The sequence below is a fragment of the Montipora foliosa genome, chromosome 4, assembly GCF_036669935.1.
Source record: "Montipora foliosa isolate CH-2021 chromosome 4, ASM3666993v2, whole genome shotgun sequence".
NCBI lineage: Eukaryota > Metazoa > Cnidaria > Anthozoa > Scleractinia > Acroporidae > Montipora > Montipora foliosa.
In genome coordinates this window covers 22,932,852-22,955,598 of record NC_090872.1, presented here as the reverse complement: position 1 = coordinate 22,955,598, position 22,747 = coordinate 22,932,852, and the positions used below count along the sequence as shown (strand labels likewise).

General features: G+C 40.0%; 2 protein-coding genes and 1 long non-coding RNA gene across 6 annotated transcripts in view; 1 reads left to right on the top strand and 2 right to left on the bottom strand.

Moving 5' to 3' along the window:
- Positions 1 to 8,121, top strand: part of LOC138000305 (protocadherin-1-like) — a 10,130-nt gene extending 2,009 nt beyond the window's left edge. For both annotated transcript variants that reach the window (XM_068846621.1, XM_068846620.1), the window contains exons 2-3: positions 1 to 631; positions 4,933 to 8,121. The exon at positions 1 to 631 is cut by the window's left edge. In XM_068846621.1, coding sequence (XP_068702722.1) covers positions 1 to 631; positions 4,933 to 6,960 — 2,659 coding nt within the window. In that variant the 3' untranslated portion in view covers positions 6,961 to 8,121. The remainder of the gene's footprint in view (positions 632 to 4,932) is intronic.
- LOC138000313 (uncharacterized) lies at positions 1,476 to 5,026 on the bottom strand. The gene is made up of 3 exons (XR_011123105.1): positions 4,923 to 5,026; positions 4,034 to 4,143; positions 1,476 to 1,612 (listed from the first exon to the last, which is right to left on the bottom strand). It is a non-coding gene; the product is annotated as an uncharacterized lncRNA (long non-coding RNA).
- Positions 8,122 to 9,814: 1,693 nt separating the features above from the next.
- Positions 9,815 to 18,938, bottom strand: LOC138000311 (uncharacterized). Of its 3 annotated transcripts, none has more exons than XM_068846626.1 (8): positions 18,864 to 18,938; positions 16,651 to 16,731; positions 16,491 to 16,514; positions 15,723 to 15,932; positions 14,576 to 14,598; positions 13,050 to 13,164; positions 12,390 to 12,404; positions 9,815 to 10,389 (listed from the first exon to the last, which is right to left on the bottom strand). In XM_068846626.1, the coding sequence occupies exons 2-8, from the start codon at positions 16,703 to 16,705 to the stop codon at positions 9,926 to 9,928; spliced, it is 906 nt and encodes a 301-aa protein (XP_068702727.1). In that variant the 5' UTR covers positions 16,706 to 16,731; positions 18,864 to 18,938; the 3' UTR covers positions 9,815 to 9,925. The 3 variants fall into 3 exon arrangements, with proteins under 3 accessions (XP_068702727.1, XP_068702728.1, XP_068702729.1); XM_068846627.1 differs by lacking the exon at positions 18,864 to 18,938 and adding an exon at positions 18,653 to 18,670; XM_068846628.1 differs by lacking the exon at positions 12,390 to 12,404 and having other exon boundaries at positions 9,815 to 10,386.
- Between the last annotated feature and the right edge of the window lie 3,809 nt (positions 18,939 to 22,747).

The window sequence follows — 22,747 nt, the reverse complement described above, 5'->3', positions numbered from 1 at the left end:
CCCAGCGTTTGCGGAGAGCGTGGAACACATCGCTGTTTCGGAGTCAGCCCCTCTTGGAGCTGAGCTACCAATAACTGTCGCCACAGATGATGACATTGGAAAGAACGGTGTACAAACTTATGAAATTGTAATCCGCAATGATGGGGGGAAATTTGGGCTTAAAATATCGCGGCCCACGTCACAACTCACGAAACTCAAGCTTGTAGTGTCGAAAAGACTGGACCGCGAGAAAAATAATAGTTATTATTTGGTGATTGAAGCTCGAGACGGAGGCAGTCCGCCTAAGGTTGCACGCAAGGGCTTGAACATAACCATACTCGATTCAAATGATCATATCCCAAAATTTAGCCAAGATCTCTACGTTGGCGAAGTTAAAGAAAATTCTCGAGCGGGAACATTCATTTTACAAGCCAAAGCTACGGATGGTGATATTGGTACAAATGCAGAGATCGTTTATTCTTTGAAAGCTTCACCTCGATATAATGATTTATTTACTTTCAACGAGACTACTGGAGAACTCAGGACGAATGCTGTCCTGGATTACGAACGGTCAAAAAATTATCAGCTGGAGATTATGGCTCAAGACAAAGGACCTGATTCAATTCCTTCTACCGCTGTCATAAATGTGAAGGTTAGTGTATGTGGAGTATTTACATTGGGCTTCTAGTTCTTTGTGATTTCTCTTAGGGTGGCCGGTTGCGGCGAAGCGTGTTTCGAGAAAGGGATGTTTCTTTCATTGGCGACGAAGTCACGAAATTCGAAAAATTTGAATTTAACTTTGTTGCATGATTATTGTGGTATATATTATAGGGGAATTTGTTCGCCTTTTCATCGCTATGATCCATTTAGGTTATTTATAATGAAATTTACGCTGACATTTTATAAGCTATCACAATATGTGTTGACAGATTGTTAACGTTCAAAAAGCCAGAAAGGCAAGCCATTGAAATGGATTCCCTTCCGTTTCACGCAATAAAGTGAACGGAATTTCAGTTCAATTATGATGATTTGACTTTCAAACGTCGAATATGGCCTAATCTTTTATTTCGCTGAGAGGATTTGTGATAGCCAAAAATAATCAAATGTCGTGCGAACATGGTGAATGCACAATTAGGCACCGCAACAGCTTTTAATATGTAAACTATTTGCCTACCGGGAAAACTTTATTATTTTTTCAAATAACGGTGTTATTAGTAAATTTCTTATAATACTAACAGGACCTTTTATTATAAATTCAATTTTTCCTATGGTTAGTGTAGAAGTATTGAAATAACATTGACTTGAGAATTAAGTTCAGGACATTTATTACTGACAGTGCGATATGAACTTTTGATGGCGTTTTTCAACTGACCCATTTTAGCATTTCGAACCACCATATTCTCTGCCTTTAACAAGGAAATTAGAAAAAAGATCAAGACGTCGAAGAAATTAATTAGTTTTTTATTTCATCTAAAGCGATAAACATCAATCGTTAAGGATTCCTTATCATTTTGAAGCTCTGTTACACCCTGCTGTGAACTGCAACATGTTGATTTATTGATTGATTACAGTTCGCGTCTTTCAAAGGCTTGTCAGTTGTCTGTAGGTACCTTCGTATTCTTTCCCGAATCGCCTAAAATAAAATGTAATGCATAAGGACACGTTTAAGGAAAATGAATCATACACACGCCTTCTCTAAATGTCGTAGTTTCCGCTAATTGTGTACGCGTTAAACTTTTCAACCTTGTCGAATTTCTAAATGCTTCGGCCTCTTGCGTTTATTATGGTTGAAACTTACTCTTACCATTGGTAAAAAGAATAAATATCGGTTCTTCCTGTCCCACAGTGTAAGGCTCTTTTGTTTAATGCTTTTCCTATCCGTTCTTTAATCCTCATTGACATACCTCTCAGGATTTGCATGTAATTGAAAAAAGATCTACTGAAAGGGACGTCTCGTATTTGCATACCATTTCATGTTGTGTACTCAATTTTAACTTTGCAACACACCTCGTTGTTAAATATTTGTTTGTCGCTTTGTGTTAAAAAGTTTCAAAAATTGGTTTTTATGGCCAAGGTTATCTTGGGAGGGCAGTTTGGGCAGAAACTTGTCTTAGTCGATCAAGAGGCAGATGCCTTGTTGAAATTGCTATCGCAGACACTTTGAGATTAAACGTCATGTGTGGGGTCGCTTGGCATGGTATCGTTTTGTCACCGACGCTATGGCCTTGAAAACGGAAATTAAGAAATATCCTTCGAAACAGAGATGCAAGCAGCTTCATTTAAATTTCCTAAGCTTCTTGTAAAAAAATTATACCTACATCCGAATGTTTTTCATTCAGTGAGCTGTTTTCTTGAAACTTAGTAATCTTTGACCGCAGCGAAATGTTTGTTTACATTTATTCTCTCAGTCACAGGAAAGTAAAACATCGTTCAATTGACAATGACCGCACTTAAGCTTTTTCAGAATTTGATAACTAAGCTCAGCAGCTCTCCGTCGTTTGGGGAAAACGTTGTCCTTGGAGTTTAACTTGAACGCAAATGAAAGGCTAAAGAGATTGAGCTGGCTTTTAGTAGTTTTCTTTTTATCAACAGAGAAAGCACATTTAGTATTTCAGAACTCGGTATTTCATTTACAGAAACAATTAGCATTTCAAAGAGGGGGGCCAGTTTGTTTAAAATGCAGCTTGACAATGAAAGAACGCTTACTTAGCGAACGGACGTTCTTAAGTGTTTGCCATTTAAATTTACCTGCAGAAATGACATGTGCAGTTTTAACTCGCGCCCTTGAAAAAGTTGCCTTGATAATTGATTGTAGCAATACAGAATAGGGATGCAGGGAAAGCTTTCAATATCTCCGAGAACTTTAATTTGAAAGTTTGAAATACAAGATGGCAGCACTTGAATTTGTATAATCAGTTGAATCAAGTCCACATGTGTATAATAACAGAATTACTTCAGTCAAATCTGTGCTAAACAGGCTTTTCTATTTTTAAGGTAGTTACTGAAAGTTCAGAATAATTAGGTGTAAAAAATATATATAATTTTCGAATTTTTTACTGTCGACCAAAAAAATGAACCACAAGCATAGATTCTGTCCTTTTTTTGGACTATGGCAACACTCGCCCTACCTCTAAGTAAGTCTTTTAACTTTCAAACTCAACATAAGAGTTGAATCATCTCAAATCTGGAGCAGGTAATGGGACCTACAGACTGTTATGGTTCCTATGATATTCTGACCATGCAATTTGGTTGAGTCTTTGTGTAAGAACTCATTTTTTTGCCAATTTGAAACAAGTACTCAGATTTTTTAGCATTTTAACGGGAAATTAGAGACTGTTAGAAGTTAGCACGGTGTTCTAATATGCAGGATTTTAATGTATGCCATCTTCAACGTGTGAGCTTTTTCCCCCTTTGTTTTTGGAGGTTGGTTTGGAGTCATGTTCAGTTGTCTCTTTGAATAATAACTTACTATACGTAGGCTTTTGTTGATGAATAAGACGACTTGCCTTCAACTACAGACTGTACTTATTTAGTCAAGGTGGCTTTTCTTTGATGCATTGCAACCAAAAGCTCCATACCTAGAATAGAACTGTAGCACTTATCCTCATTATCTTTTGGACTTCATCTCATTGACTTCGGTTTGAGGATAATGGAAGCTATTTGGCTTCTTTTAGCTCCAGGAAATGTTCACTTGTTCATTTAGCCGAAGGCTCAAATAACATTTCGATGCCTTGGCACACAAGGCTATGATTGATGACCATTTGATAGCTAATAATATATTTCATACATCAACCGTAACTTTTCATTATTCAGGGGAAATAAACCTGTAAGTGATATTTTCCTTCTTTTGTGAGCATCTTCTTTAACATTGCTAATGTTCCATTGTGTATCACTTGATTGACGTAAACACCATTAAGAGTTTAAGAACAACACTGGCATGAATTTAACTTAAATATTCGTTCTTCCCGTCATGATTGTTTCAAAAGAATTGCTATCATTTATATTTGCTTGTTGTCAAAATTACTGCCAAAATATGATCACCCTTTCCATTCACCTCAGCCCTTCCCTCGAACCAGTCACTCCCGAAAGAGGCGAAAGATTCGTTTTTGCTCCGCGACAAAAGCAATCACGCCATCCGTGGTGAATGCATAATCATTCCTCTGTCTGCAATGAACAAAAGAAGTTTGTCATTGAGCGAATTACAAAGTATACATAAATTTGTCAGACTTAATGCTCCTTAATGTACTTAACCGCAGGCGTTTCACTTTTCATCTTGTTAGCAGAATCAGAAAAAAAATATGTTATGATCAGTTTGGTTTTGTGGCATTAATGTATGTTTTGACGTTGTACAGAAAATGTTTTAGAGTAAGGTTTTTAAAATACGAAGTCTACGAAGAATTGTACAAAATATGTTGAGCGCAAGTGGAATTGAAAGGGAAACCACTTTATTCACATAACAAATTAATCGCCAAAACCAGAACAAAAGCAGTAAAATTGCGCCGTGTCGTTGTTTACTCGCGGAGGGGATCTAAAAATGTTACCCTCTTCGCAGGTTCAATTTCGTGTTGAGCATTTAATATTTGTTTTTAAATCCACCCACAGGAAATGGCTTCGGATCTTTGAGTGGAATTAAAAGCCATGTCTGGAATAAAGAATAATTCCTGGATTTCCGGATGAGGCAATTAAGACAATATGAAGTGGGCTATGTGATTGATTCTACAATGTTTTTCTTTCTATAGCATAGAGCAGATGACATGTCTACTCTTGGTCTTCCCTAGTGTAAAAGGCAAGACAGTAATTAGGGCCTTTCAAATAGCCTGCATTGCGGTTTCGCGCGCTGGAATCATTTTCCCCATACTTTATAAAATGATTTACACTCAAGACAACGATAACTCATCACTTAGCGACTAAAGGATTTCTAAAAAAGTACATGATTTTCTTACCTCCGGTTAGGTTCTAGATGAAAACGACAATAGTCCAGAGATACTCATCAACAGGCTGTCAGACGCGTTTGACCAGCAAGGTAGGATTCCGGAGGACACCTCTGTCAACACCAATGTTGCCATAGTAACGGTGCGTGACAAGGACAGTGGTGCCAACGGTCAAGTGACAGTCACGCTGCGACGTAACAAGCAAGACTTCGTCCTGCAGGAGATGTTTCGTGGCCAATACATCCTCAAAATACAGCGGCCATTGAGTCTTGACCGCCATGCGCATTACAACATCAGGATAGTTGCGACTGATCAAGGTTCGCCAACGACTCGCCAAACCAGTAAAGAGTTTAGTGTCACGTTAGCAGACAGTAACAGACATGCGCCGGTTTTCGCTCACAACGTCATCAATTTAAAGGTACGTGATGACGTTAAAGTGGGCGAACTCGTCGCCATAGTGACGGCGGTCGATGAGGACGATGGGAGAAATGCAGAGTTAAGCTACACCTTGGAAAGCCTGTGGATTGGGAGTCGGAGAGGCAGCGAAGAGGATAAATCCAAATGGTTTTCGATTGATTCATCGACTGGTCACGTGCGGCTTCTAGCAAAGCTGTGGTGCGAGTTCGCGCCAGCTTTTGCCCTGAACATTGACGCGAAAGACAATGGACGCCATCCTCGCCACGGAAATATAACACTGAAACTTTCCTTTCAGTGCACTGATCACGTTTATAATTTTACAATAACAGAGGATTCCCCGATTGGAACTGTGGTTGGGAGAATACAGTTTTCATCGATCTCGCCAGACAGACCACTGCGGTTACGATTGATGTCCTCCTTTAGTCCTGATTTCTCGTTGGACAACAAGACGGGAATATTGACCACCAAAAGAACGCTTGATCGAGAAGATGCTAATTCACATACTTTGAATGTTATCTTGTCTGATGGTCACGTGGAGGTAAAGTTAGTTGTCAACATTACTGTCGCAGATGTGAACGACAACGCGCCACTTTTCATTGGCTCACCGGAAAAACCTAATATCACAATCACCAATGAACTTTCCAAAGGAGCGACAGTCCTTACAGTTGAAGCTGTGGACAAGGATTCCGGATTGAACGGTTTGGTAAAGTATGCCATCGTAAGCGGAAATGACGATCAAGTGTTCGACATCACGCACAGTGGCAGAATTACGCTCGTGAAAAAACCGACTGAGAAATCTTACCATTTGTTAATACGAGCCTCGGATTCTGGTTACATTGAAAGAGAGAGCCTTATTCGCGTGGGGATTTATGTAAGGTTTATTATTCCGACTTCGCTAGTTACAGTTTCCACAGGAAAAAGCTTGGAAACCACACCAGATGATGGCGTTCTGAACGGCAGAAAGAAAGAGGGTGGGTTCTTTTCGGACACGAAGATAATCATTGTGGTAGCAGCGTGCGCTGGCTTCTTGCTATTAACTATCATCTGTACTGTGGTATTCTGCATAAAGTGCAGACGCAAGGAGAACAAAAATGGAGAAGGTGGCAAACGAGGAAGTTACCACGAGCCGGATATCACGCGCGAAGATGCGCTTATGGCTTCCAAGAAGATGTTCCACGAGGCTACCGCTAAAGGACGAGATTCGTCTCGAGTTGTCAATCACGACGCACGGAACAAGCCAATCAACATGTCCCCCATTGCTATTAAAAAGATGCATCCGATGACCTATGAATTCCTGGAATCAAGATCCCCGGATGGAACTGTGCAACCGGACATGTATTATCCGGTTGATAGGGCCTTGGATCCCCAGTCATGTGGTAGTGACGAAGAACCCGACAGCGGGCGTGGCGGGAGTTCCCCTGGATCCAGCCCGCATCACACGTACAGCCCAACTTCTGGAAGGATAGAAGACGATTGGCGGCCGTGGCCTCGTGAGAAACGTTCTACTGCGCGAACGCATTACAGGATGCTAACACCAGGAATGCCTCCACCCCCTCCGCCGTATGAGGAAGTGCCAAGGAGGGGGGCTTTTGTTCAAGTATCTGGTGTCGATTATTCTACAACGGACTTATAATTGAATTGAGGTTCCACGCTTTGTTTCATCGCAAAACTTTCTTGGGTATTGGGAAGTTTGCATTAACATGGATGTCTCCAGCTCCACATCCTGCGGTTACGGTGATCATAGCTTGACTTGGATACCAATCTCGTGCGCAGAGTCCTCGGGCTCTTTGGTCAGCGGGAGGACGTCTTGAGACCGCCCGCTGACCAAAGAACCCGGGGACTCTGTGTGGGAGATTGCTTGTAAACCTTTTCGTCCATAAAATAATTTCGTCGCCTTCATGTTTTGTTAAGTGCTTTTTGAAAGCGTCTTAGCCCATATCACACCATTCGTAAATCTTTGAGAAGGGGCTCGTTCCCGGAAGGTTCCATGCATATGTCTACTCGTTTGAAGATTTAGGGTAGCCTTTTTTAGTCTAAATTTCCAGAGAATCAGGTCTTTGCAAACCACTAATCTGTCTTCAAGGATTACAAAACTGGAATCAATCCTGGCTAGGAGGAGGAGGAGGAGCTTTCCCTTGGGACAAAAGTTTTTTTTTCTAAGATATCAAAACCTTGCGCTTTCCTTTTGCCAGCGCTGACTTTCTACTGACTGACTTCCAGGTTTGTTATCCTTGAAGACAGATAAGTGGTTTTATTCGTATTTCAAAATTGCTGCAATTGAATCGCTTTGAAAGGGGTTGTATCCAATTTACAAATCGCGTCAAAACGCCCTGTCTTGTTTACTTGTTGAAACACCTTGGCACAAAGATAAAAGGAGACTCGATTATCCGGCCGGCAGCTCCTCGCTGCTTTTATAAGGAGTGGAGGCCACATGTTTGACGTAAATACTTGTTTGGTTTTGTTACGTCTTGTTCTCGCCAAGCTCTCCATGGGAAAATTATTACAGTGGCCTTGAATAATGTAGAGACGAATCTTCGCAAGTGTACACTAAATGACGATAGTTCACTTTGGACAGTAGTTTTATAAGAACAAAAATAGTTATTTACTGGAATGTCCATTTGTATATTTATAACTAATCTTATCTCCAATTGTTTGCATTCCCGTGTGGAGGGAGAAAAGTAAAGATGCTGATTTTTATATGCCTTACCAGTAAAACTGACTTTTTGATGTGGATGACAGTATTGAAGGAATGAGATTGACATTAATTAAATTGAAAAGAATGCTTTCGGAACCATTTAAGGTCTCTCCGTTATTCTTTGTCATTTCGTTTACAGTGCTCATTGTCTCTCGTACTCCTTCACCCATTGCTCCGGGCTCCCCACACCTATCTGGCACGCGAGGAAGTACAAAAATTTGGAAATGCAATGTTTATTTTCAAATGTAGCAGTTTCTATCACATTGTCATGGATACTTCATGATTTCAACAACCGTCTACTTGGCGGATATTGTGCGACCAAGCTGGGTCAATATTCTTATGTACAAAAGGGATTTGTTACATGTAATATGGTTTCAAGTAAATTTATCCTGATTTTTTGTTTGATCTGCTTGTGGCTTGCTTTCAACCTTTCGTTGATTTTTGTCCCTATTTGCAAGTGTACAACTCGAAACAAGTGCCCTTCCTAACTTCTAAAACAACTGTAAGTTGGAGCTCTTCAAACAAATTGTGTTTTCCGTTATACTGACGTGTATACCTTCAATGGAGTCATTGTTAATTGTAACAATGACAATTTCTTTGTTGTGCGTTAATTGACAGAGTTTTTTTTGGTATCGGCCATGCGCAAACAACAAGAGATTGATTGTTAGTTAAGATTGTTAGTAAATTTGTTACCTCTGATATTGCGTTTCAAGCTTTCTGATTGGTTCGCTCAATCTCGGTTATCAGCTTAATACGTTATGACCTGATATAGAAACTGATTGCGTCAAGTGTTGCCAGGCTGGAAACTAATTGGGTTTAATTGCGAAGAGTCCAAGCGTTCAGAATTTAATGAAGATTTAATAAAAACAACTATTTCATTCGCACTTGTTGGATATGAGACTGCTTATAGCCAACTCGGCTCTACGTGCATCGTTGGATATTTACAACTTATTTCCAACGCGCGCTCATGGGATAATTGTTAATTATTTTCATAACAGGAACTGACCAAAACGTTGCCGCTATTATATTGCGACGAGCCGTGTATAATAGAAAACTATACAGTCTCTACGATCATACACCGCGGCTAAACACCAGGGCCCGTTTGTTCAAAAGCCGATTAACGCTAATCCCAGATTAAAAATTAACCAACGAGTTTATTTTTCTACTCCCAATGCTGTTCAACGCTGATATTCGGCAAAACTTTACATCAGAAGAAGTCAATCTTGAAAAACCAAAATAAGCAAAAGAAACTTTCATCAAAAAGTTGAAAACATGAAATAATTTTCCGCTAAACCTGGATTGAGTTAATCTGCTTTCGAACATGTTTAAGGTTAATGTGTTAACCTCGTTGGATAAAGTATTGTATTTTATTACACATAACATGAGAATTTTATTCCATAAAGCTCATTTGTACAAATCTTTACGCTTTATTTTCACATGTGAAAAAGGCCTATACAGCCAATCAGAATGGCGTACAGCTATTTCACATGTGGAAGTATAACCAATCAACGATAGCGTAAAGGCGTTTCCATGCCAATCACTCGTGCATCTCGTGCAAATCGTACTTTGTTATTGAATTAAATTAAATTTGCATTTGGTTCTATTGTTAGTGAGTTTTTGTTTCTAATTCGCGTTCAGAAAACTATTTTAATGAAAATTCTCATGTTATGTGTAATAAACAGTTTACGACATAGAAAGTGCTTTGTACGGGGTTTTATTCACTCGTTGTTTGTGTCAAAAACCCTCACTCGCTCGTTCGGGTTTTTGACACAAACAACTCGTGCATAAAACCCCGTACGCCGCACTTTCTATGACGTAAACTATATATATTGAACAACCGGACCCAGTACGCAATCCCAGTCTTTTTATTTTGTCCTCTGTCAAAGGTGTTCTCGTGTTGCACTCACTGAAGTGTCCCGCTTCGGTCCCAGGCGGGCTGAGGGGCTATCATAGGAGAAGCCGCTGAGGGTTCACTCGCCGGCTCATTTAATAAGGGTTGATCATTTTCTGCTATTGGAGGTTGCAAAAAGTTATTTTCATCTGTGGGCGGTGTATTGTCGTTCTGATAAGCTAGCGGTTGATTCTCATTTACTAGCGCTTTGTTCAAAGAGGCATCGCTAAGACCGGTGTCCAAGCCAGTACGATCTCCAGTAAAACCGGTTTGGAAATCAGCTGCATCAGCCAGTTCATCGTTTTGATAAGCTGTCATTGGCGGCATCGCAGGAGGGAAGGGTGCCATTGGCTGCTGCATGAAAGGAGCTTGGTTGGCCGGAGGGTACTGTTGTGGTTGTTGTTGGTTAAACAAAGATGGTGCCAAACTCGACTGTCCAGGGTAACCTTGGGCTGGAGGAGGAGCTGCTGGGGCTGCTATTGACCAAAAATGTTAAAAACGAGTTAAGCGAGTGATTTGCAACTGACTTTTGACCAACCTTAAGGTATCACAAAAAAACACAACCAAAACTTGTGAATCAAGATACTTAATCAATCTTAGTTGCCGCACGCAAACTAGGCGCAGCTGCTTTGGTACAAATATCGCCCCAAAAGCGTAGTTACTTTAAAGTCAGGTGGTGGGAGAACGGGCGGCTGAACACAGGCTACTGAAGGGGTAGTTTCTAAAGAAACTGTGATGCTGCGTCGGTGGGGAAATAGTATACAAAAATTTGGTTTTATCAACGGAGTTGATAATGTAAATTGGCCACCGTACAGAGATTCTAAAAGCTGACGTTTCGAGCGTTAGCCCTTCGTCAGAGCGAATCCAATGAACACAGGCTAGTCAGCGGCACGGTGGCCCTCAGTCTCGAAAATCCAGAAACTTTGCGGGCATATTTCCGGGTGTCACAAGGCTCTGTATATTGAGCACAGAGAGTTTTTTAAGCTGTCAAACTTCACAGTCATTTTGCTTTTTGTTATCTTGAAAACATGTCAAAGTATTAGCCTCTCAAAATGAGCAGATAGCAATTTTGTAAATGGCTCTTCGGGACCGAAAAGTTCTCGGGACCGTTGTTCATTAAAGGATGTCTAGTTTATCACAAGTACCTGTCAACGTTATTGTCAATTTTCACTCGTGAATTTGTGCGGTCTGGAATCCTTATGCGATATAAGGCGAGATTGCTGTCATAATTTTGTTAGCGAACGGGACTTTGGGCGTGATGCCCAACGAGTTTGCCAAGCAGAAAGGTCTCTGATGAGTCCCTTGGTCGGGATGAAACGAGCTTCGTAAGACTAACCACGAACAATGTATTTTCCAAGAGAAAATGAGGGGACAGAGAGGGAGGCTCCGGGTGCAGCCTTTGGGATATGTCATGTCTACGAAAGTTATTTTTAGACGAGCGGAAGTCTTTGTTCTAGCGGAAGTCTGTATTCCGAGACGTCCGCATGCACGCCAACCTCGGTCTGATGTTTGAAAGAAAATAAATATTCATTAGCCTTCCACGTGCGCCGCCATTTTCTCTCTTCACTAAGAACCTGAAAGCGAGACAAGACTGCATGCGGACGTCTCGGAAGACAGACTTCCGCTAGAACAAACACTTCCGCTCGTCTAAAAATAACTTTCGTGGACATGACATATCCCGACCAACGCCCTGAGCCTCCGTCTCTGTCTCCTCATTTTCTCTAGATTTTCACAAGTAACTGTCAACTTCATTGTCAAGTGTTCATTATTCTGACAGAAAGGAATGCGGGCTCTGAGAAAGAGATCGACAAACTTAAAATCTGTGCGATGCAAGTTATGTTGGGCACGCCGCTCGACGCCTTCATCAACCCATTGCTGAGCTCAAAATTTCGTCAATCGGAGTACATTTCGTTGAATGTCAATGTGACAACCTTTTCGAAACCTTTTGAAAAAGACATAACCCTTGGTCCTGAGAAAATGTCCAAGAAAATCGGATTGTCTGGTTTTCGAGCTGCTTGTCGAGAAATTCAAGTTTAATTTAAATACCAAAACAGACAATCCATTCGTGCTAAGCTTTTTGTTTAACTTGTAACATATCTTTGGTTTGCATGCACGAAATGTGACGGCCAAGTTAGTGTATAAAACAAAATGGCCCCACAAGTTTTGCATAATAATAGAGTCAAATTCCTAAAAGACATTTTACTGCATTGTTCTGTTCACCAACATGGCTGCCCGTGACATCAGATGCAAACCATCAATAGTTCTTTGAGAATTTACACATTTTGTTCTACTGACATTTTTTACTCGGTGATAAGGAAATTAAGATGGCGTCGAAAAGTGGACATCAGTAAGCTCTTCAGTCTTCTTGATATTAAGAAATATCCTATCCCACTTTGTTGTAAACATATGTATTAGTAAGTCACTTCTGCTACCAAGAATATACTGAGGTAATATACTAAAGTAAAAATTTACTTACCTGGAGGAGCTGAAGCTGCTTCGTCGAAAGGATTCATGATAATTCACATATAAGTAGACAAAAAAACATCTTTAGACACGCTCTTTCTTTCACTCAGATAAATACGAAAAAAATACCGGCTTAATAATGAATAAGCTTTTTTCCTCTTATAAATTATTTTACTTTTCTACTTTTCTCATATTCTAGTTATTTAATTACTCTTTCACCCACTTTATTTCTTTGTTCCACCAACTTTCATCAACTCGGAGAATTCCTCTGTACCGTGAGAAGTTGGCTTAAATCGGCGTTTGTTATGATTAATTTTGTTCTGATTAATTCCTCCCCCTGCACACAGATCTTCCCTTCCCATTACCGAAAGAAGAGATAGGAGCTCATGACCAAAAGCGAAAACTATTGGCACTTATCAGGACTGGTTGTTTTGGTATATTCCAGCGTCAATTCAAAAGTTAAATTTTTTATGCGCATGTGACGCAGGCCCCCGCCCTACTTTCAACGAAGAAAAACCCTGGGAACAAAGTTGCATGTGACGTATCAGAGACATTGCACATTGATTGGATATAGCTTTGCTTTCTAACTATATATGGACTGAAAAAGTGATCGTTCAGAAATGAGAGCTACAACTCATCGGGTCCTGGTATATATCGAGCAAAGCCTACGTACCTTTCGGGTCTTTGATGCATGTCGGTCTGTTTACAGCAATGGCATCTTTACATTTGGGCATTACACAAGGCACGTAGTGAACCTTACAAGTTTGACCTGATGGACACTGGAATTTCTGGAAAAGGAAAAAAACACAGTGCAAGTATCGTTATAAGTTTACACATAGTTAATTACGAGTGTCCCTGCCGACGTTGACATTTTGTTCGTTTTTCAAGCGAATCGTTGCTTTTGTGTCACCAGAAACTTTTTTTTTTGTCAGTTATTTTACTTTCTACCTCGAAGTTTTTCTTTAATTTTGGTTAAGCGCTTTATGGCAACAACGTGCGATTCTGCCATTTCTGACAAAAAAACATGACTTTTGTCATGCATTAGCAGGGCTATACCGTTATAACTCTAAATTTAATTAGTCCTTGGAACAACTTCAAACTTGACAGATGCATAAAATTTACTGATATCCGACGGGTTAAACATGGAATAAAATTACTAAGGGCGCGTTCGATTGACCCTATTCCGGAATAAGAATACGTAGAGTGATGATTAAAACGGTATGTTTGGCGCGTTTCGAAGTAGCAAGGATAATAAAAATATGTTTAAAATAGCATTTTAGCAGATGTTTGACAATTTTAATGTGAATCTCCGTAAAAACGAAGGATTTCAAACTTATTTTCCATCTATTCCTATTTCGGAATACGGTCAATCGAACGTACCCTAAATGTTAAGATTTACATCACCTCTCAGCAGTTTACCGAGAAGCTGATTAACACAAATTTACGGTTAAATACCCACTAAATTGAATCTTTCCCGACAAGAAAGTCTTAACAATCGGTTGTTTTATGCATGAGGGAAACAAAAATTTAACATCTCTTTGGGCAGTAAATATAATGTAATTCAAGTTTCCAGTAATCTAGGATAAGCTAAAGTTAGGCTTGAGCAACTACTCCAAAGATTTTAGCTTAAAGTGGTACTATGATTAAAAAAAACACTTCCTTTTTTTCTTCAGATTTTGACAGTGTGTTTGCTCAACACCTGCCTGGTAAAATTTTGAGCTTTGATTTTTATCCAAAGGCTGTTTACTTTAATTTGAGTGTAAGTTTTCGATTTCACGGACCGCCGTTGCTCATGTTCAAACTCACTGACTGGACCTCAGAGGGTTGGATCTAGGGAAAAGTGACGTCATTTAATCACAAGCTTTACTTAAATTTCAGGGTGTAAACGCAGTTTATTATGTATGCAAAACACGAGTTTTAAAAGTCTGAAAGCTCGAAACTCCCGTGCTGCATATTAATTCAGTCGCGTACAAACGCATTGCGTTCTTAAACTAGTGCGTTTTTGACGTCATTTTCTCCTCGATCCAGCTCTCTCAAGATTTTAAAGTTAGTAATGGCACACCATTGAATAGGAAAATTCCAGTTAAAATAAACAAGTGTCTTTTGAAATTAAGGCTTAAAGCTTGGGTCACTTAGTGTTTAATTAACATCACATTATCACTTAAATAATGTAATTCGTGTTTATGAGGTTAAGCTTACCTTGCACGGGTTAGGATCTCTCGCTGGAAAAGAAAAGAGAAATTTTGATTACGAAAGGTTCTTAGGGTTCCAGAATTCATTTCAGAAGTGGTGACAGAACAACTGAACGCGTGTCATCATTCATAGCGGCAGACTACTCATGTCAGCCGATAGCACAAAAACAAGACTTGTATTTCAAAGACACGACACATTTTATTAAAATACAAGGGTGCCCAGAACCACCTACACGAATATCCTGCACGAGAGGGAATTACCGTAGTATGCAAAGCACACATTAAGAATATTCATAATAAAAACCCTCAAATACCTACACATTTTCTGAGAGAAATGCTCAGCCTGATCCTTAGAGAGAACTCTTCCAATTCAATGAAAAAACTATCTTCAGATACACGGAACCGCTATGGGCACGAATATAGCGGTAGCTTTTGCCAACATTTACCTGGCAACCACAAACCACTAACGTGGAAGAGAGATGTATATATTGACGATGTGTTCTCCTTATGGGACACGGGAAGAAAAGAAAGAGATCATTTTATTGAGCATACAAGCTCTTACCACCCTGCGCAGGTATGGCGCAGTGGTGAGAGCACTCGCCTCCCACCAATGTAGCCCGGGTTTGATTCGGCGTCATATGTGGGTTGAGTTTGTTGGTTCTCTACTCTGCACCAAGAGGTTCTCTCTGGGTACTCCGGTTTCCCCTCCCCTCAAAAACCAACATTTGACTTGATTTGCTTTCATTGTTAACTACAATTTACAGTGTCCCCAATTAGTGCTCCAGCGCTAGAACGACTAGACACTAAAATAAACTATTTTTCCCTACAATGAAATTTACGGCTGAATTCTCTCTCTCACAGATAGCATTCTTGGATACAATTGTCTACAAGGGCGAAAGATCCGAAAAGGAGTCAGTCCTTGATTTGCGCACCGTTGCTCTACAAGCCAACTGAGACATAAACAATAGGCCAGTTTCGTATTCTAACGGTTGGACTGGATCTAGCATGAAATGGAGGCTAATGCAGGCAAATATATTTGCATTTCAAAAGATTTGCCCGCATTAGCCTCCATTTCATGCTAAATCCAGTCCAACCTTGGGAATTCGAAAATGGCCCATTGTCGTTAATTCAGAGGAAGAGAATGAGTTGCTTACTTGTCGGCGTGCATACCATGCCACCGCAGTAATTCTTGCAGCACTTCCGGTCAGCGTCGCAGTCACTGTCTTCTGAACATTCGGAATCAGTGCACTTGGGATTAGCATCATCAGGTAACACATATGCCACGCCCCAGAAATTCAGACGCGGGTCCTTGATTTTGAAATTTTCCGCGGGGTTTACGCAAATACCAGTCCGTGACAAATAACCTTAGATAGAAATAGAGAGAGTAAACTGTTCGCTTTGTGAAAAAGAAAAATGAAAATGGGAGTTGGTCAGCTACGGATGGGTCTATGGCTGTCAAAACTGCGGTTTCCGTTTGGCATCAAATTTATGTTTTGTTGTCGCTGTTGTTGTTGTTCTTGTTTTGTTTCCCTTTGTTTTCAAAGAGTTTTCTTGCGAAGTAAATGTCATTTGTGGAAGTCCTCCATAATCTCCACAATTTGAAACGACTGAAACAACTTTTTAAAATTAAAAACAACAACAACATTTACAAAGAAATATGTTTCTCCTTTAAGTGCACACTGCATCTCAGCGCGCCGAGTTCAAGTCCCCAGCTTGTACGATCCATCCATTTGTGGCGGGTAAAATGAGTACCAGTATCATGCCTGGGGACAAGTTGTGCATACAATGGGATTGGAGTAGCACCCACCCCTCCCCATGAGCCTTCGGGTTGCCTTCGATTTCGGTCGGCCTCTTGTCTTGTGATGACAACTGGGCATCATCTTTACCTAGAGACAAATATCATTGGTAATGATTTCACATACCTCTTTTGTTTCTCTGAATTGAACCTGTGTGAAGATGAAAGAAAAAAATTGCAGCAGATCAATTCAAAGAGATGGCCAAAACTGATTTGTCCAGAAACGGTAAGGAGCCGCGAAAAAGAAATCGAGGAAAAGTGGAGCAAGAGATGAAAAACAATGTTACCTGACTGACATACTACAGCAAATCCCGATAATAATAATATTATAAATGCCTGCATCTTTCAAGTCATCCAGGGATTCACGCCTACAAAGAGAACAGAGATACTGATCTCAAGACTAGCCCCAACGCTCTCTTGGTCTAGGGATATATGGGAAGAGAGACCCTGGGAACATGGCTTGGTCTGGCGGCTCCCAGGTCCTCTTCCTAAGAGCGAACAACACGATCTCTTCCTCAAATGAAGGATTATCCTTCATTGTCACTTTGCCTTAAATGAAGTATTATCCTCCATTTTGACCACTCTGTCCCAGCCAGACTTGTGATAGGAGATGAAAAGACAAAAAGTAAAAGTAGTCCTTAAACAGGATTTGAACCCGGGGAACCCACTTTGAAAGGGGTGTTTTTATCCACTTAACCACTAAAGGTCAACCGACTTGGAATTTTGCCGCTAATTTACCAAAACTAATTGGTATATACATATATATATATATATATATATATATATATATATATATATATATATATATATATATATATAATAATTGCTTAATAATGGTTAAGTCTAAGACTTGAATTTAAAATGGTTAGCTTCCTCTTGAAGTTTGGTAACCTACATTTTTCACTGTGTAAGCTTGCTTCTCAGCAATTGTTCCGTTAATACGCGTTTCTGCGGCATTTGGAAGATAAAATTATTGACATTGAAAAAATGACAACTTCGCAGTTAGTGATGTGGTAGTCTAGTGTTCAAGTGAAGAGGTTATTCATCAAACGTTCCCAGGTTCGAGTCCTGCGAGTCCAGACATTAGAGTTCAGCTTCAAAAAAATATGTTCATTTCCCATGATCCCTATGATTCAAACTTTCAGTGTCCAAAATTAACGATCATACCTCAATTTGGAACAAATTGACAATTATCAATAATCCTCCAACTGAGGGAAAAACTTAGTTGGAGGAAACCCGGGAAATCGGAAATTACCATTTCCAAGGACCAGGGCCAACTCTCCGATGCATTTCCTGGAATTTCTAACACTACAAATAACTGTTTGACAGTTAATTTTGTAAAAAACTCAACCTACATGTGCGACCGATTACGGGAATCGAAAGAAAATGCTCAAACCGGAAGTTGCAGGTACCACGATTCTCAACCACGTTTCTGTTTCTTGTCAGTTTAGCTCTGTTTTTGTTCTAATCATACATTTTGACTCTTCAAAGGAGGGGGTGAGATATATTTTGACGCATTAAGCTCGATTATCCATTGGTCATAGCAAAATCAAATCACATTTTTCTTCAGCCTTTAGTCACTTTCTTAGAGCAGGGGCAGTCATTTGGGAGAGAGCGAAGACGGCTTGCGAACAAAATCGAGAGTGGCTAAAGTCAAGATGGCTGCCGAGACCTATTCGTCCGGTTAGTTGTTTAGTGCGGGAAAAAATAACAAGGCCAAGACAGGGATCAGCCTGGAAAATGCTAAGGCCTTGTAACCTAACTTTTCACGTGTCCCAACTTCGCGTGATTTCTCAGCTTCATATCCGGAATCTTTGAGGATAAGCGGGCTTGTATGTATTTCTTTTCAATGTATTTGTAAAGTATCCTTTCACTCCAATTGATGACTCATTTTACGGTGAAATATGTACTTAAAGAATCATTCGCTTGAATTGAAGTTGAAATTTTAAAGATAATTCTCTTGTCTGGGTACCCGCTGGTCAAAATGGCAGGTTGTTGATACTTCATACTTGAATAGTTTTGAAACATTGGTTTGACCATCACCCAAAAAAACACCATATATCTGCTTGCACGGATCTTCAGTGAGAGTAACAACACCATGCTAAATAACAGAGATAAACTTTGCTTCCTTTTCGACAAATCATCATGTTTTCGCGAAAAAAAAAATTAAGGGGTTTCTTTGACCTCAAACAATTCATGCGACAACTTTCCGGTAAATACTGGTGTTGTGGTGTTTGGAAACAAGGAAATTAACAATCCTATTTTTCTGTGCTACCTTTCAGACGATACCTTCAATTTTGTGTTGACATATTTATTTTTAAACCTCTCTGAAGAAACGCCCTGATGTTTCAGTTGACTTTGTGAACCTCCCCCAAGATACCATAACAGTTTTCTATCTCTATAATAGAACGCAACACAAAAAATACTTTATGCGGTATTTAATTCTTGAAGATCAATTCAAGGCGATGCGACTTCGAGTATAAAAATCAATTGGTCTTACCTTAACGAGGATAACTTGAAATTTTCTCTCTATTTCTCGTCGGCAATTTCCTTGTTCATAACTAATAGATCTGTGGTATTACCTCATTTAATGAAAATTAGTGAGACGACGACATCTACCGCTGGCCGAAAGGATCGTCATCTCCTGGTTTATCACGACAGACATTGCGACGGTGAAGCATACGGACAGTTAGCAAGCGCGTAAAGGACTGCCTTACGTAAGTGTAAAATACTTGAAGCCTCCTTGCAAAAGGCGCTTAAACTTCAAAATAAAACAGCCGATTCACGGGTGCTCCATAACTTGAAAAAGCCCTTCTTCCAAGAACTTTTTGCGCATGTGTAGAACAAAGGCAGAAATTAAAAAAACAACAACAATGGCAGTACCTCTGGACTCTGCGTCAGTGTTGTACCTTGATGACTAAGCCCATCGTTCTGGCCTGCCTGTCACTTATACTAATCCTGTTGGTCCCTCGGTGCTTTAATTCGGAAGTCCTGTACGCGACAATGCAGGAAGAGCGAGAAATGTCAGCCCCTAGACGTGGCATGAAACTTCTCCTACGGCTTCTCGGTTTCCTTCTTACTTAAAGTTTCATTTTATGCGACTTTAAGTGCAATATGGTCATTGTTTCCTCCACAAATATAATATACCGCGCAAATTCAACCCGCGGCCCATGAGGTCCCAAATTTAGTTTCAGATACCTGCCTCAACTCTCGAAAGACAGAGAAATATAGACCCTCAGACCACATGTGACAGATCCCTTTCCTACGCCTAAGATAGATTCTAATCTAACCAATCAAAATTTACTTCAGTCAGTAGCAATTTTGCCTTTCACGTGGTTCGCACTTGTGGGTAGTGGTATGAAATACACGCAGTCTGAGCATGCGTATTTGCTGGTCTACCCAAACCCTCCCCAAACCTACTTATGGTTGATTTAACAGGAGGCAGGACCCAAATTGCATTCAAATTTTGCACCGTTTTCCTTTGGCGGCATACATATATCAGTAGCACTAGACGTCTTATAAACAGATCCCATACGAGAATACTTCAATAACGAAAACTCTTCCGAGAAGAAACACACTTCTAAATGCCAAAACAAAGAGTGAAAGGGCAATGAAATCAAGAGCAATTTACAAGAAAACGAACCAGCAAATAGACCAATTTCGATATATTAAAATTCAGTCCTAAACAAAAGGCATCACCTCGAGGCTCTGGGGAATAAATATAAGGATTTCTATGAGTTTATTCCCCAGAGCCTCGAGATGATGACTATTGTTTAGGACTAAAATTTTAATATATCGAAATTGATCTATTTACGCCTATTGGAAGCATTTTACTTCAAAACCTACCCTGATCTACCCTGAACTCCCGAGAAGAGTGCAGCGAAAATCGCGGACCTTTTGTTTTAATAATTATCTTTGTTTAATGACTATGTTAGCATACCTGGAGACTCTTGTTCTGTAACACTCACTTATTGGCTTGCTTAATTTATACTTTACTTTATTCATATTGTATTTCATACATTTCGCATTCGTTCATTTTTCCTACGTTTTATGTAATCAAGTCCACGCAGAAATGAAATTTTCTTATCCTTTATGATTCCCTTGATCCGGCGAAAGCTTGGATTTTTAACTCTTAACTCTGATTTTTTTACTGTAGTTAAAAGCTTCAATTGAATTTCAACATTATATACTTCACGGTTATTTTGCATCTACGATCGCATTTGATACTCATCAAGGGCAACCATGCAGAGTGTAATTTCGGTAAATATCTATTCGGAAGAAAGGTGGGCTAGAATTCTCGAATATTTTCGAATATTTGAACTCAGACTTTTGAGGAGCACTAATGATTCAGACATTTTTGTGGACAGATTTCCTAGGTATATATTTCGGAAAAGTAGTGAAGATTCTGAAGAGTGCGGATAAATTTCGAAACCGCATTGAAAAACGCTAGAATTTACTGAGCTGAGTAATCGTGCCCGTAGCTTGTAGAAAAGCAAGCAAGTAAGTTTATGTTATCTTATTTTCCTCGCAATGAACCAGGATTAGCCGATTTCAATGAAAGAAATGCGTATTTAAAGTGCTGGTTACTGAGACGAAAGACTAAAACGATAATCGCACTTATGTGGGCAATTTAAACAATTGTCTCTTGTAGGCAATGCACCTGAAAGATTCAGGTGATTTCAACGGGATTCGAACCCGTGAAGTTATGAAGAGTTATGAAGCCACACAGTTGGGATCAGGGTTTCCCCCCCCCCCCCCCCGCCCCTCTCTTGTTCAAACATTTCGACAGCGCATGCGTAAATGTTCTGGCTCTCGGATACGTACCATACCAACAAAGGTGCTGTTTTTTTTTTTACAAGGAATTGACATTTCAGTTGATTCTAAAGGCCGAAACGCGCCGTAAGAACCGTACCTACAATCTTGGACAAATTAAATGGAACATTGAGACCACCCCTCCCCCCAAAATCAGTGATATGAAAATGGCGCGTTTTGGCCTTCACGCACCTTCATCCTTGATTTGGGGGAGAGGGGGCATTTCTGTTCCATTTTATTCTGTCCAAGATTGTAGTCTTCTCGCATGGGACGCAGGATAGATCATCCCGTCGTTTATTTAGAATATTTAGCCTGGCAGTCGAGGCTCGGAGGAATGCAAAAGAGGAAATTGAATTACTTTGGCGATAGCGTCAACGGTTCAATGTCTTTGTTCATAATTTATAATAGAAGTATTCTGTAAGTCTGTCTTAGTGTTTGTTCAGTGTTGTTACAACATTCATTCATTACGTTCCATTCATTCACTTGTCAAGGATTGAAAAGAGAGTATTGATGCATTGCATTAATTGGGAGAGGTTTGACTAACCTGCGATTAAGACCATTTTTAGTATCGCTCGTATGGTGTCTTAAGTGGTCGCTCGCTTTAATTTGTTTCGCCAACTCCGCACTGTATACCACTCGAAACTAAAATAGCACCTGATCGCGGGTTAAGGTTTGACTGGAGTTGACACTGCGTTCTTCAACTCCTCAAACGTCCCGGCCCTAACTTACAAAATTTCTTACCAACGAGATAGCAGTTGTAATCCTGGTTCCGTCAGATGCTCCAAGCGCTAAGCGGGTCTCGGGTTGAACGTAATTGCTCTGTGATGGCTCAATTTTGCCCAGGGGTGAGAGATCGTCGATTACATTGTTGTACTGATATTGCCAGTTCAAGGAGAGCGACTTTTTGATCCAAAGATGTAAAATAAGAGAAAAAGAGAAGACACAACTGAATAATTCTTCAAACTGGATTCGAAATCCACGTTTTAGAAAAATCTGCCTCTTAGGAAATTAAGGAAAGAAAAAAAAGGAAAGGAACTTTATTTAAGTGTCTAATCTTCTAGCGTCGCGTAGAGCACTAATCGGGGACACGCAAATCAAATCAACTTCTACTCTCTTCGCAAATGCTCTAACCATTGGCCCTGAGCTTCAAGAAGCCGGCTTAAGCATATTGCTTTTACTCTTATCGTGTATAAATAAAGGAGATGATAATGGTGACGACCCTATGGTGAGCAACGGTGACTAGAACTGCATCATCCAGTCCGGCACATAGTCAAGTCAGAATGTTTTTCAATCCTTCACTGATGCGAAGATAGCTATTCATCACTTTTACATATACAGAGGTAAACATTTGTTTTAGTATATCAAAACTTGAAGACTGAAGAAATACTGTCCAAGCGAGAGTAGTCATTGACTAAACTTGTGACAATCGCAGCGAAAGTCACATTACGCACAAACCAGGCGTCCATTGCCTGGCACAAGCTTGTTTTGACAAAATGATCGGAAATTTTTAGAATCTTGGGCCCCTTCTTAATAAAATAGCATATTAGTGCTATCAGGAAGAAGATAACCATA

Bases quoted from the DNA above. Each gene is read 5' to 3' on its own strand.
- LOC138000311 (XM_068846626.1), bottom strand. From the start codon at position 16,705: ATGCAGGCATTTATAATATTATTATTATCGGGATTTGCTGTAGTATGT. The intron at 16,515-16,650 runs GTAACATTGTTT...ATCTTCACACAG, and splicing joins TGCTGTAGTATGTCAGTCAG to GTTCAATTCAGAGAAACAAA. The intron at 15,933-16,490 runs GTATGTGAAATC...TTTCTATCTAAG, and splicing joins AATTCAGAGAAACAAAAGAG to GTTATTTGTCACGGACTGGT.